This window comes from Vipera ursinii (genome assembly GCF_947247035.1).
Source record: "Vipera ursinii genome assembly, chromosome: 13".
Lineage (NCBI taxonomy): Eukaryota > Metazoa > Chordata > Lepidosauria > Squamata > Viperidae > Vipera > Vipera ursinii.
Genome location: NC_139526.1, coordinates 10,282,068 through 10,294,838, shown reverse-complemented (window position 1 = coordinate 10,294,838; position 12,771 = coordinate 10,282,068). Strand labels below are relative to the sequence as shown.

Genomic DNA, 12,771 nt, shown 5'->3' with positions numbered 1-12,771 from the left:
TCCAGGCCCCTCCGACCATGACCTGGATGATTGACAATCTCCGTAGACACTGAGGAGCCATCTAGATGTCCAATGCCACCCTCTCCCTCTGGTGAAGGCAATGAGCTTGCTAGCTTCTGAGGGCAGCTGGTGTTCTAGAACCTGTTCATGTCAAGGGCCTCATTATGGGGAGGGGGTTCCGGAACCCCTGGACCAATCACACCCTTTTTTCCAAGAGGAGGGTTAAAGTGGAAGGCCTGGCAGCTCTTCCCGGTGCCTCCCCCACTTTGAAAAAATGGATGATGCCTCTGCTTCGGCAGGGTACCCCTATCGCCACATGGAGCGGAAGATGAGCGCGATGGCCTGTACGGTCTTCAACGAACTTCGGCTGGAAGGGAAGCTCTGCGACGTCATCATCAAAGTCAACGGGTGTGAATTCAATGCTCATAAGAACATTCTGTGTAGCTGCAGCTCTTATTTTCGGTCAGTGCTCCCCGTCTCTTGAAAGGGATGTAAGCAGCCAGCCAGGCAGACATCAGGGCACATAAGCATTGGATGATGGATTCTCTCATCTGGACAGCCTGATGGTTGTAGCTACCTGGAGTGGCCTCTAGCCAGACAGGTGGCATATAAGTTTAATAATAAATAAACAGACCTTTTTGGCCCTGATTCTAGGAGAGAGAAATTCAAAATGGGAGGATCTTTGTGCAGATCCCAAAAGGTGCTTCCCCCCCCCCCCAAAAGGCAACTGGACCTAGCTACCTTCCCTCCTTCCTACTTTCTTTCTTTCTTTCTTTCTTTCTTTCTTTCTTTCTTTCTTTCTCTTCCTTCCTTCCTCCCTCCCTCCCTCCTTCCTTCTTTCTTTTTTTCTTTCTTTCTCTTCTTTCTTTCTTTCTTTCTTTCTTTCTTTCTCTTCCTTCCTTCCTCCCTCCCTCTTTCTTTCTTTCTTTCTTTCTTTTTCTTTCTTCCTTTCTTCCTTCCTCCCTCCCACCCTCCTTCCTTCCTTCCTTCTTTCCTTCCTTACTTCTTTCTTTCTTTCTTTCTTTCTTTCTTTCTTTCTTCTTTCTTTCTTTCTTTCTTTCTTTCTTTCTTTCTCTCTTTCTTTCTTTTCCTTTGAAAATGTTTCACTTCTCATCCAAGAAGCTTCTTGAGTTCTAAGCTTCTTGGATGAGAAGCGAAATGCTTTCAAAAAAACAAACAAACACACAAAGTCCAGCTGTGGGGTTTTTGGGGAAAAATGCACCTTTGGGACAACCGTGACCTGGAAGACGGAGAATCTCCACGGGTGTCTGTGGGGAAGAGTCTTTAGCCTCCTTGGAAATAACTCAGCCTTTAAAGTAAAACCCACAGATAAAGCATTTTAAGAAAAGATATTTGCCTTCTCGGTCTAAATGACATTCCAAAATAAAGAAGGGAGACTTTTAACTCTTCAACATCTGTACAGCTTGTGGACCCAAGGGATGTTCAATAACTGCTGTGCAAAAACAACAACAACCCCATAATGCACAAGATAGAATCACAAAAAGCAAGAAGTGAGAATCTAGAGCAGTTTTCTCCACATTGGCAACCTCCAGATGTGATTATACACTACAATTAGAAAACATCTGGAGAACATCAAATTTGGGAAAGCTGATATACAAAAGGCAGGCGGGGTTTGAATTTTGCTTAAGTTATCTTGCTTTTTTGGGGGGGAAAAATGGATCCCGTAGAAATGATTTTAGGATATTGTGAGATCTAGCCAGAAATTTGTTTGCTTCCATCCCTCTACAGAATATCAGAGTTGGAAGGGACCTTGAATGCTTTCTGGTCCGACCCCCTGCTCAAGCAGGGAACCCTATACCATTTGAGATAAATGGTTCTCCAATCTCTTCTTAAAAAACTTCAGTGTTGGAGCATCCACAACTTCTGGAGGCAAGAGGTTCCACTGATTAATTGTTGTAATTCTTCAAGAAATTCCTCCTTAGTTCTAGGTTGCTTCTCTCCTTGATTAGTTTCCATCCGTTGCTTCTGGTCCTGCCCCTCCGGTGCTTTGGAGAACAGGTTGACCCCTCTCTTCTAGAAGAGAATATGCTGGCACCCCAAAAATAACTTAATGGGATATAGCGATTAAGGCATTAGAGCAGAAGGAAAAGACCTACCCCCAGTTGAGAAATGATCTATGGTGCTTAAAAGTTTGCAAACCCTTTTTTGAATGTTCAATACTTCCTTATAAATGCAACCTAATATTTGACCTGCTTGCCACTTAACTCCAAAAACGGGATAAAGAGAACCCAGTTAAGCTGATGAATCACAAACGTTCTACCTCTTCGTTGATTTATTAAGGAAATTTTTTTTTCTGTGTTTGTTTCTTTATTTGGTTTCTAGAGCTGGCCACCCCAACAAATGTCTCTGGACAGCGCATAAGACACAGAAACGATTAAAACAGTATGAAATAAATACGCATGGCACCAAGTAAAACTTTTACTACGGATGTTAACACAGCGAGGAAAGAGCCCAAGTTAAATTTTTGCGTCTCAAGCACCTTAATCAAATAAATAGGAGAGAGAGAAAGACTTAATATTTAAAGCGAATTTTGTTAATCATTTTTGAAGCCTGCACATCCTTAGAAACAAAACAGGCCACAAATAGCTTTCAAATTTGTCTCAAAGGTATAAGAGAGACAGTAGGAAAAGAAACTAACCAGTCTGAAACCCAGTCTGCTAGTTAAGTCAACAGGGTAGAAAGTGGGAGACGGTGAATTCTAGTTCCACCTTAGCCACGAAAGCCAGCTGGCTGACTTTGGGCTAGACATTCTCTCATTCATTCACTGGGTGCCGGTTGTGGGAGAAAAATAGGGGGAAAATGTATTGGATAGGTTCGCCGCCTTGTGTTATAAATAGATGGTTATATGTTTATTTTTAGGGTTTTATATTTATTTTTAAAGTTATATAATTTCCTTTTGAGAGGGCATCAGAATTTCCTTTTTTTAAAAAATGCATGTATTGTGTTCGCAAGGTGGCTCAGTGGGTTAGGACGTTGAGCTTGTCGATCAGAAGGTCGGCAGTTTGGCAGGTCGAATCCCGAGTGCCACGTAACAGAGTGAGCGCCTGTTACTCGTCCCAGCTTCTGCCAACCTAGCAGTTCGAAAGCACGTAAAAATGCAAGTAGAAAAATAGGGACCACTACGGTGGGAAGGTAACAGCGTTCTGTGCACCTTTGGCGTCTAGTCATGCCGGCCACATGACCACAGAGACGTCCTTGGACAAGCGCTGGCTCTTCGGCTTTGAAACAGAGATGAGCACCAGCCCCTAGAGTCGGAAACAACTAGCACGCATGTGCGCGGGAACCTTTACCTTTTTAGTGTGTTCGCAGAAAAAAGTGACAATAAAGAGTATCTTAAATAAACAAATCAGCAGGCAAGCAAGCAAACTGGAACCATTTCATTAAGCCGAGGGTCTCCAAACTTGCTAACTTTTAAGATTTGTGGACTTCCAACTCCCAGAATTCCCCAGGAATTCCGGGAGTTGAAGTCCACAAATCTTAAAAGTTACCAAGTTTGGACACCCCTGCATTAAAAAAGCCAACACTGCCCCTTTGAGGCCCAGCCCCGTGACTCTTGCACTTCTCTTTCAGAGCTCTCTTTACCAGTAGTTGGAACAACTCCGAAAAAAAGATATATAATATTCCTGGTATTACCCCAGATATGATGAAGCTCATTATTGAATACGCCTACACAAGGACAGTGCCCATTACGGTGGACAATGTGGAGCGGCTCCTGGTGGCTGCCGACCAGTTTAACGTGATGGGCATCGTCAGGGCCTGCTCTGATTTTATGAAGTCTCAGCTGTGCCTGGAGAATTGCATCGGCATCTGCAAATTCACCGAGTATTACTACTGCCCAGAGCTACGTCAGGCCGCCTATATGTTCATCCTGCACAACTTTGAGGAAATGGTAAAAGCGTCTACTGAATTCCTGGAGCTCTCGGTCAATGAGTTTAAGGACATTATTGAAAAGGACGAACTCAATGTGAAGCAGGAAGATGCAGTCTTTGAAGCCATTCTCAAGTGGATCGCCCACGAACCCCCCAACCGCAAACAGCACATGGCGGTCCTACTACCGAAGGTGAGTCTTGGTCAACGGCCACCTTATGCTGGCTATTATGCAGTCACAGTCTGCCGTGAACTGTGGGGTGGGGGAACGAATGAGAGGGGAGGCTTGGGGGAAAACGAAAGTAGAAGCCGCCTCGAGACGCCGCTTCAAGGTCTACACAGCTGGGCAGAAATAGGGTGCTGCATACCAACCTGGGCTCAGATTAACCGCCATGGAAAGTTATTTTTGTTAGTTTGAGACATTTTGCTGCTGGTCCAAGCAGCTTCATTAATCTGAGCAAGTTAATAAGACAGAGAATTGTGGGAATGTACCAATCCTCCTGCACCAACCCTCAGGGGTTTCCTTGTCAAAGTGTGTTGCAATTTGTTGAGGAAGAGAGCAATAACACGTATATACCGCTTGCTTCACAGTGCTTTACAGCCCTCTCTAAGCAGCTTTTTGCCCCAACAATTTGGGTCCTCATTTTATCCACCTCGGAAGGATGGAAGGCTGAGTCAACCTTCAGCCAGTCAGAATTGAACTGTTGGCAGTAGGCAGAGTTATTTAATTTTATTTTAATACTGCATTCTAACCACTGCGCCACCACGTTTCTTAATCTTAAAGAATCCCAACCAGGTAAAGCTGAGTTTGAAAGTTGAGCCATGGCAACTGGACTTATTTCCATTCGTTCCCGTTGCCGTGACTCGCCTCCCAGACAACTTTTCCTGGATGATTGAGCATCTCCATCGCCCCGTTGTCTTCTTGACCTTCCTTTCTCCGCCCAAAATCTGCAATGTTCTCAACCTTCCTCCTGTCTTTGAAGGTCCGCCTGGCCTTGATGCACGCGGAATACTTCATGAACAATGTCAAAATGCACGATTACGTGAAGGACAGCGAGGAGTGCAAGCCCATCGTGATCGATGCCCTCAAAGCCATGTACGATCTGAACATGAATGGCCCTTCGAGTTCTGACTTCACCAATCCACTGACGAGACCCCGGCTCCCCTACGCCATCCTATTTGCCATCGGTGGCTGGAGCGGGGGGAGCCCAACCAACGCAATCGAGACATACGACGCCCGGGCGGATCGTTGGGTGAACGTGACTTGCCAGCAGGAGAGTCCCCGGGCGTACCACGGGGCTGCCTACCTGAAGGGCTACGTCTACATCATTGGCGGGTTTGACAGCGTGGACTATTTCAACAGCGTCAAGCGGTTTGAGCCCATCAAAAAGAGCTGGCACCAGGTGGCCCCCATGCACTCTAGGCGCTGCTACGTTAGCGTCACCGTCCTTGACAACTTCATCTATGCCATGGGGGGCTTTGACGGCTACGTGCGCCTCAACACGGCAGAGAGGTACGAGCCCGAAACCAACCAGTGGACCCTGATCGCCCCCATGCATGAGCAGAGGAGTGACGCGAGTGCCACAACGCTCTACGGAAAGGTAAATATACTGCCGGGTTTTCCGGCAGTGCATACAGTTGACAGAGGCTACGCGCGCTCGTGTGTTGGATCTTTCACGGGAAGGGTTAATACCACTTTATCACGCCTTTGATAAGACCACAGTTAGAATACGGCATCGGGTTTTGGCCACCACAATGTAAAAAAAGATGTTGAGTCTCTAGAAAGAGTGCAGAGAAGAGCGACAAAGGTGATCAGGGGACTGGAGGCTAAAACACATAAGGAACGGTTGCTGGAATTGGGAATGTCTAGAGTCTAATGAAGAGAAGGACGAGGGGGGACATGAAAGCAGTGTTCCAATATCTCAGGGGTTGCCACATGGAAGAGGGAGTCAAGCTTTTCTCCAGAGCCCCTGAAGGCAGGACAAGAAACAACGGATGGAAACGAATCAAGGAGAGAAGCAACTTAGAACTAAAGAGAATTTCCTAACAGTTAGAGTAATTAACCAGTGGAACAACCTGCCTACAGAAGTGGTGACTGCTCCAACACTGGAAGTTTTTAAGAGGAGACTGGACAACCATTTGTCTGAAATGGTATAAGGTTTCCTACCTGAGCAGGGGGTTGGACTGGAAGACCTCCAAGGTCCCTTCCAATTCTGTCATTCTGTTGTCCTGTTATTTCCCTCTCTGACAACAAAAACGTAAGAGTTTTTGCATCAAACCAATTCACACCCTCGGTTTCTTTCTAATACAGGAAGTCTTCGATTTACGGGGGTGGGGGTGGGGCAGAATTTCCACCATTGAGCCAGGTGGTTGTTAAGCGATTTTGCTGCTTTTTCGTTTTGGCTGTGGCTGGTAAGTGAATCACTGCAATTGTAAAATGAATCACGTTCTAGTTAAGCGAATCCAGCTTTCTCTTTTTGATTGCTTGTCGGAGATCAGGTGGAAAGGTCAAAAATGGCAAAGGCTTGGCCCCTGGGTGCTTGAACCATCGTAAATACAAGGCAGTTGTCTAAATTTTGATCAAGTGACTCTGGGAAGGCCACAATGTGGGGATGCTGCAAAGTGCAAGGGCCTGCCGTAAAAAGCTCTTTTGTCAGTCCCATTGTAACTTTGAATGCTTGCGAAAGAAACGGGTTGTAAATCGAGGATTATCTGTACCGGAGAATCAAATTATAATTGCACTTAACCTTCATTCATCTTTAAAGCCAGGGCAACTGCATGGTGTTCCTTTTGGATGCACCCCTTTTGATTTTGGAGCGTGCCACTTAAAGATCAACACTGGTTCCTGGTTGAGAAAAAAAAATCACCTTTCTTTCCCCCCCCCCAATTCTTATCCTTGTACATTTCCCAAAAGCTGCTATTAGGGCGAACATTACCAATTTATTTTGAAAGAGAGAAAGAAAAGGCAGAAACAAAATGGATCAAAAATGGACCAAGGTGTGCTTAAGAAGCTGACAATAAGTTTGATTTCTCTTTTACATCAAATTCAGGTGAACATGAGGTGGAATGTCATTCTCACAACCAGGAATGCCCTAAGTAAAATTCAAATAGCTCACCTGAACCATCTGGGGTTTCTCAGGTCAGGGTAATAGATGAAACTCCAGCTTGCAGCTCTTTAAAGCAGCTATGCTATCCCAGGAAAAGATGCAGTTGCTTTAACGAGCTGAAGACAGGTCAATTCATACTCCTGGGAAGTCTGAAGCATGTTTTTTGGGAACTGAATTCGAGGCATCACAGACTTTCCATTGTCTTAAGAGAGCCTTCCTCTACTCTGGACAAGGAAGAAAACTGTGATTTGAGTTAGGCACTCAAACAAGCATTGATGCTCCTATAAATTAAGAGATTAGAAATTGGACATACCCGGAGTTAACCATGTTGTAGGATGGGCCCAAGTTCATGTTGCAGAACAAGCCAACAGCACAGAGATAACCTGCATTATAAACCCTAATTCTCTGCAGGTTCTAAACCTTACATTGACTTCAAACCTTTTCAATGTCATTATGCATATCAGAGGTCCCCAACCTTTTGAGCACCAGGGACCACTTCGGTGGAGAGAGTTTTTTTTTGCGGACCGGAGGGTGCGTGGTTTTGTGTGCTGCCTGCATCCTGCAGGTGGGGCTTTGCTTGTTCGTGCAGACCGGTTGCTGGCATGCTGCGGCCCGGTACTGGTTCACAGCCCAGGGGTTGGGGACCCCTGAACTAGGCAATGTCAGCGTGTTAAAGCATCCTTAAATTGCTAGCTTAGTGTTAAGGGCAAATGCAGCCAATGGTTACAATAGACATGCTTGTAAAGCAGAGATCCCCAATCTTTTGGGCATCAGGGACCGGTTCCGTGGAAAAAGGTTCTTCCACGAATAGGAGAGTGTGTGGTTTTGTGTGCTGCCTGCATCCCGCGGATGGGGCTTTGCTTGTTTCTGCGGACCGGTTGCTGGCATGCTGCGGACCGGTAGTGCTCCATGGACCTGGGGTTGGGGACCCCTGATCTATATGAATAACACCCTTCCAACATTCTCAGTGCCGGCATGCGTACAATTAACTCCCTGCCTCCTCCTTTATCTTTTTTCTTGCCAATACTAGGTCTATATTTGCGGTGGTTTCAATGGGAACGAGTGTCTCTTCACGGCGGAAGTCTACGATGCCAAAGTTGATCAGTGGAGTTTGATTGCCCCCATGCGAAGCAGGCGCAGCGGGATCGGCGTGATTGCGTACGGAGAACACGTCTATGCAGTAAGGCTGGGGTCGTCTTAGGCTGGCAGCGGCAGGCGAGCCTGCAGCTGGTTGATGATGGTTGCGAGGACCATGCCCCTTTGCTTGGTCCAGGGCACCTTTCTGCAGTCCCTTCTAAGCGCCGTTGGGAAACAACTCCTGGATGGTGCTCATGCATTTCACCACATCTGGAGGCCTGCAGAGTGGTCAGGCTTGTTTTGAGAGATTCAGACTAACAGAGTTGGAAGGGACCTTGGAGATCTTTCGGTCCAACCCACTTCTCAAGCAGGAAACGCTACGTATGATTTCAGACAAACTGTTGTCCAATCTCTTCTTAAAAACCTTCCTGATGGAGCACCCACAACATCTGGAGGCAAGCTGTTCCACTGATTAGCAAAAGCAATAACACTTATATACCGCTTCACAGTGCTTTACAGCCAGTGGCGGGATTCAGCCAGTTTGCACCAGTTCAGCAGAACCGGTAGCTAATCTTTTGTTGCCCAGGCCCAGAATGGACTTCCGGAAGCGGCATCCGCACAGAGAACCGGTTGTTCCCATATTTGAATCCCATCCAAGCGGTTTACAGAGTCAGCCTCTTGCCCCCAACAATCTGGGTCCTCATTTTACGGATCTCGGAAGGATGGAAGGCTGAGTTCACCTTGAGCCGGTCAGGATCGAACTCCTGGCAGTGGGCAGAGTTAGCCTGCAATACTGCATTCTAACCACTGGGGGTCCTTAATGTACATGCCAGTTGCCAAGCATTCTGAATTTTGATCACACGGCAAATGGGATGCTGCAACAGACTTTAAGTGTGAAAAATAGTTATCAGTCACTGTTTTCAGCGCCGTGGTAACTTTGAACGGTCACCAAGCAAACATTTGTAAATCAAGGACTATCTTTAATTGCAATCTTCTTGGAACTGTTTAAAGAACACCATCTCTCTCCCAAGAAGCTTCCACACCCATTTGCACTCTGATTCAGGTGACCCTGAGGGCACAGATCAAACCCCAAGTAGCCTCAATGGCTCTCAGAGAGAGTACTAACGACCCGATGACTGCAAAGGAATATAAATCCTTCCATCCCTGCCCCTCACCATCCATTCAGGAACGAAGAAGCAAAACATCTTCCTCTAGGAGAAAACAAAATCCAGTTGCCTTTTGAAAAAGCACCTTGGAGACAGGGCTAGGGACCAGCTATGAAATTTTGGATTTTCTCCATCCACCTGTCATTGGCCGGGTTGGGGGGGGGGGCAAAGGCTTGGTCTGATTTTTTAAATTATTTTATTTTATTTTATTATTTTATTTTATTTTATTTTATTATTTTATTTTATTTTATTTTATTTTATTTTATTTTATTATTTTATTTTATTTTATTTTAATTTTATTTATTTTATTTTATTTTATTATTTTATTATTTTATTTCATTTTATTTTATTTTATTTTATTTTATTTTTGCTTTCTGCAGGTCGGCGGTTTTGATGGCGCCAACCGCCTTCGGAGCGCCGAGGCCTACAATCCCATTGCCAACACCTGGCGCACCATCCCGACCATGTTCAACCCTCGGAGCAATTTTGGCATCGAAGTGGTGGATGACCTGCTGTTTGTGGTGGGTGGCTTCAATGGCTTCACGACCACGTTCAACGTTGAGTGTTACGATGAGAAGACAGACGAGTGGTATGATGCCCATGACATGAGCATCTACCGCAGTGCACTGAGCTGCTGCGTGGTCCCAGGCCTGCCCAATGTCGGGGAATACGCTGCCAGGAGGGACAACTACGTGGGGTCCTCCCAGAGAGACGAGGTCAAATATTCGTCTTCCACTAGCACACTCCCGGTGTGAAAAATTGCTCCTTGACTAATAAAGCCCTCTAAGCAAGAACTAGATGCACAAGTGAAATCGCCTCTTTTTTTCCTTCCTAGATAAACCAAGAGGCTAGTCCTTATTAGATGTGTGAAAGCGGTGTTTCTCAATGTTGGATAATTTAGAGAGCCAGTTTGGTCTACTGGTTAAGGTACCGGGTTAGAAACCAGCAGACTGTGAGTTCTAGTCCCACATAGGCATTAAAGGTGCTTGGGTAACTTTGGGCTGATCACCAGGAGACTGTGAGTGCTAGTCCTGCCTTACACGAAAGCCACGTGGGTGACTTTGGGCCAATCACCAGGAGACAGTGAGTTCTAGTCCCGCCTTATGCAAGAAAACCACTTGGGTGACTTTGTGCCAATTAGCAGGAGTTGGTGAGTTCTAGTCCTGCATGAAAGCTGACTGGGTGACTTTGGGCCAATCATTAAGAGACTGTGAGTTCTAGTGCTGCTTAGTTGTGATAGCTGGCTGGGTGACTTTGGGCCAGTCACTCTCTTCTCTCTGCCCAACCCACCTCACAGGGTTGTTGTGGGGAAAAAAGTATGTTGGATATGTTCACCACCTTATTTGTAATAATAATAAAGGCAAGAAAGGAAACGTTCTGGAGCGTATACAAAGCAAGTTCTGGAGAGATGGACAGATAACAGAGCAATGCTGGGCAAAGTACAGTATGTCCGCATAAAGCCCAGGTGGTTATGGCTGTTAAAGTGGAAAATGGATTGCCAGTCAGCTTTGGCTTGCCTGCACCTAAATCTCAGGAGGCAGAACCTGGCTGGATTAAATTAATCCATGCATTGGGCAACACAGACCCAGGTAAGGGCGACCCGATTTTTGGTTTTCCAGCTGCAGCGATGGGTCCCATCAATGGGACGACAAAGCAGGGCCACGCATCTAAATGCGTGAAATACTAAAACTCTGCTGCACGTCTGAATAAGGAACTGCCACGGCAGATCTCTGATGCAGATCCAAATGCAGGAATTGCCTAACCTCTGGTGTACGTCTGAATAAGGAACTGCCACGGCAGATCTCTGATGCAGATCCAAATGCAGGAATTGCCTAACCTCTGCTGCACGTCTGAATAAGGAACTGCCACGGCAGATCTCTGATGCAGATCCAAATGCAGGAATTGCCTAACCTCTGGCGTACGTCTGAATAAGGAACTGCCACGGCAGATCTCTGATGCAGATCCAAATGCAGGAATTGCCTAACCTCTGCTGCACGTCTGAATAAGGAACTGCCACGGCAGATCTCTGATGCAGATCCAAATGCAGGAATTGCCTAATCTCTGGTGTATGTCTGAATAAGGAATTGCTAAATCTCCAGCGCAGGTCCGAAGGCGGCAATTGCTAAATCTCCGCTGAACGTCTGAATATGCAACTACTAAACCTGATGCGCGTCTAAAATGCCAGACCTGCCCAATCTTGGGGCGCGCTTCCGAAGGCAGGAATCCTTCCCCCATCTTTGTCAAGACACAGAAGAGGCAAAAAAAAACCCCTCCCCAACCCCCAAAGCAGCCAAGGCGCCCCGTTTCAGCCGCGACGCCTTGTGGGTAACGTAGTTTCCACGCCAATGGCAAGAAAAGACACTCGCGCCACCCGGCTCCCTGCGACGCTGCGCGCGCGCTGCCTGCCGGGTGTTGTAGTCCATCCCCTCCCCTTGGGCTACCGGCACTGGCGGCAATAAAAATAAAAATAAAAACCCAACCCAGAATCCATTTAAAGAGAGAAAATGGCAAAACATCCAGAGACATATATATATATATATATAAAAAAACTGGAAAGTTGACTCGGGCTTCCCATTTGCAACGCCTGGACTACAAAGCCCAGAATCCAAAGGGGCGGCAGAAGAACGGGCTGGCTCCCCCCCAGGGACTTTGGATGTCTCGGGGATCCAACGTCTTGCATGGATGCCGGAGGGGTAAAGACGAGGGGTGCCGAAAGGGGAGCGGGGCTTGGCGGGTGGGGAGAGCTGCAAAGCCCCCCCGCGGAAAAGCAGCGAGGGATCGGGCGGGGCTTCTGGATCTCTTTCCATCCCGGTATCCGATCCGAATTTAAGATCAATGATACTATAGGGCAGGGGTCTTCAAACTTGGCCCTTTGATGACTTGTGGACTTCAACTCCCAGAATTCCTCAGCCAGCAAAGCTGGCTGAGGAATTCTGGGAGTTGAAGTCCACAAGTCATCAAAGGGCCAAGTTTGAAGACCCCTGCTATAAGGGTCTCCTGCTTGAGCGCGGGGTGGGTGGGCGGGGGATGGACTAGAAGACCTCCAAGGTCCCTTCCAGCTCTCTTCTGATTCTGGTTCTGATCTAAACCACGCAGCGGTCGAGCCGCGGAGAATCCTTCGGCTTGCGGGCGCTGGATAGATAGCAAGAGCAACGGAAGGGACCTAAGGAGGTCATCTAGTCCAGCTCACCGGCTCTGGCAGGAAACCTATGCTATTTCGGACAGATGGCTTGTCCGGCCGCTTCTTCAACCCCCGCAGAGTTGGGGGGCACCCCAACGTTGGGGTGTCGAGATGTCCTCAACCTCAAGGGGGGTTCAATGCGCGGAAGGACGGGCTCGCCGTCGGGACCGTCTCGCAACCGACGAAACGAAACGAAACCCACAAGCCCTCCGTTGTTGAGAAGGTCTCCTTTTTCCAACCCAAACGAGTCTTCTTCTTCTTCTTCTTCTTCTTCTTCTTCTTCCTCTTCCTCTTCCTCTTCCTCTTCTTCTTCTTCTTCTTCTTCTTCTTCTTCTTCTTCTTCTTCTTCTTC

At 47.0% G+C, this 12,771-nt stretch overlaps 2 protein-coding genes across 3 annotated transcripts in view; both read left to right on the top strand.

The window, feature by feature from the left end:
* Positions 1-259: 259 nt before the first annotated feature.
* Positions 260-10,509, top strand: KLHL10 (kelch like family member 10). Of its 2 annotated transcripts, none has more exons than XM_083373037.1 (5): positions 260-462; positions 3,592-4,081; positions 4,872-5,489; positions 8,026-8,175; positions 9,619-10,509. In XM_083373037.1, exons 1-5 carry the CDS (start codon positions 275-277, stop codon positions 9,991-9,993), a joined length of 1,821 nt encoding a protein of 606 aa, XP_083229163.1. In that variant the 5' UTR covers positions 260-274; the 3' UTR covers positions 9,994-10,509. The 2 variants fall into 2 exon arrangements, with proteins under 2 accessions (XP_083229163.1, XP_083229164.1); XM_083373038.1 differs by lacking the exon at positions 260-462 and adding an exon at positions 1,017-1,890.
* A 200-nt stretch (positions 10,510-10,709) lies between these two features.
* The window catches only part of JMJD8 (jumonji domain containing 8), a gene marked incomplete at its 5' end in the record, with an annotated part of 13,535 nt that continues 11,473 nt past the window's right edge, over positions 10,710-12,771 (top strand). Inside the window, one exon of the mRNA XM_083372432.1 lies at positions 10,710-10,827. Coding sequence (XP_083228558.1) covers positions 10,710-10,827 — 118 coding nt within the window. The remainder of the gene's footprint in view (positions 10,828-12,771) is intronic.

What these genes read in the sequence shown, in the direction of transcription:
- KLHL10 (XM_083373037.1), top strand. Translation starts at nt 275, where the DNA reads ATGGATGATGCCTCTGCTTCGGCAGGGTACCCCTATCGCCACATGGAG. An exon ending in AGCTGCAGCTCTTATTTTCG is followed by an intron (nt 463 to 3,591) that starts GTCAGTGCTCCC and finishes CTTCTCTTTCAG; the next exon opens with AGCTCTCTTTACCAGTAGTT. An exon ending in CCACAACGCTCTACGGAAAG is followed by an intron (nt 5,490 to 8,025) that starts GTAAATATACTG and finishes TGCCAATACTAG; the next exon opens with GTCTATATTTGCGGTGGTTT.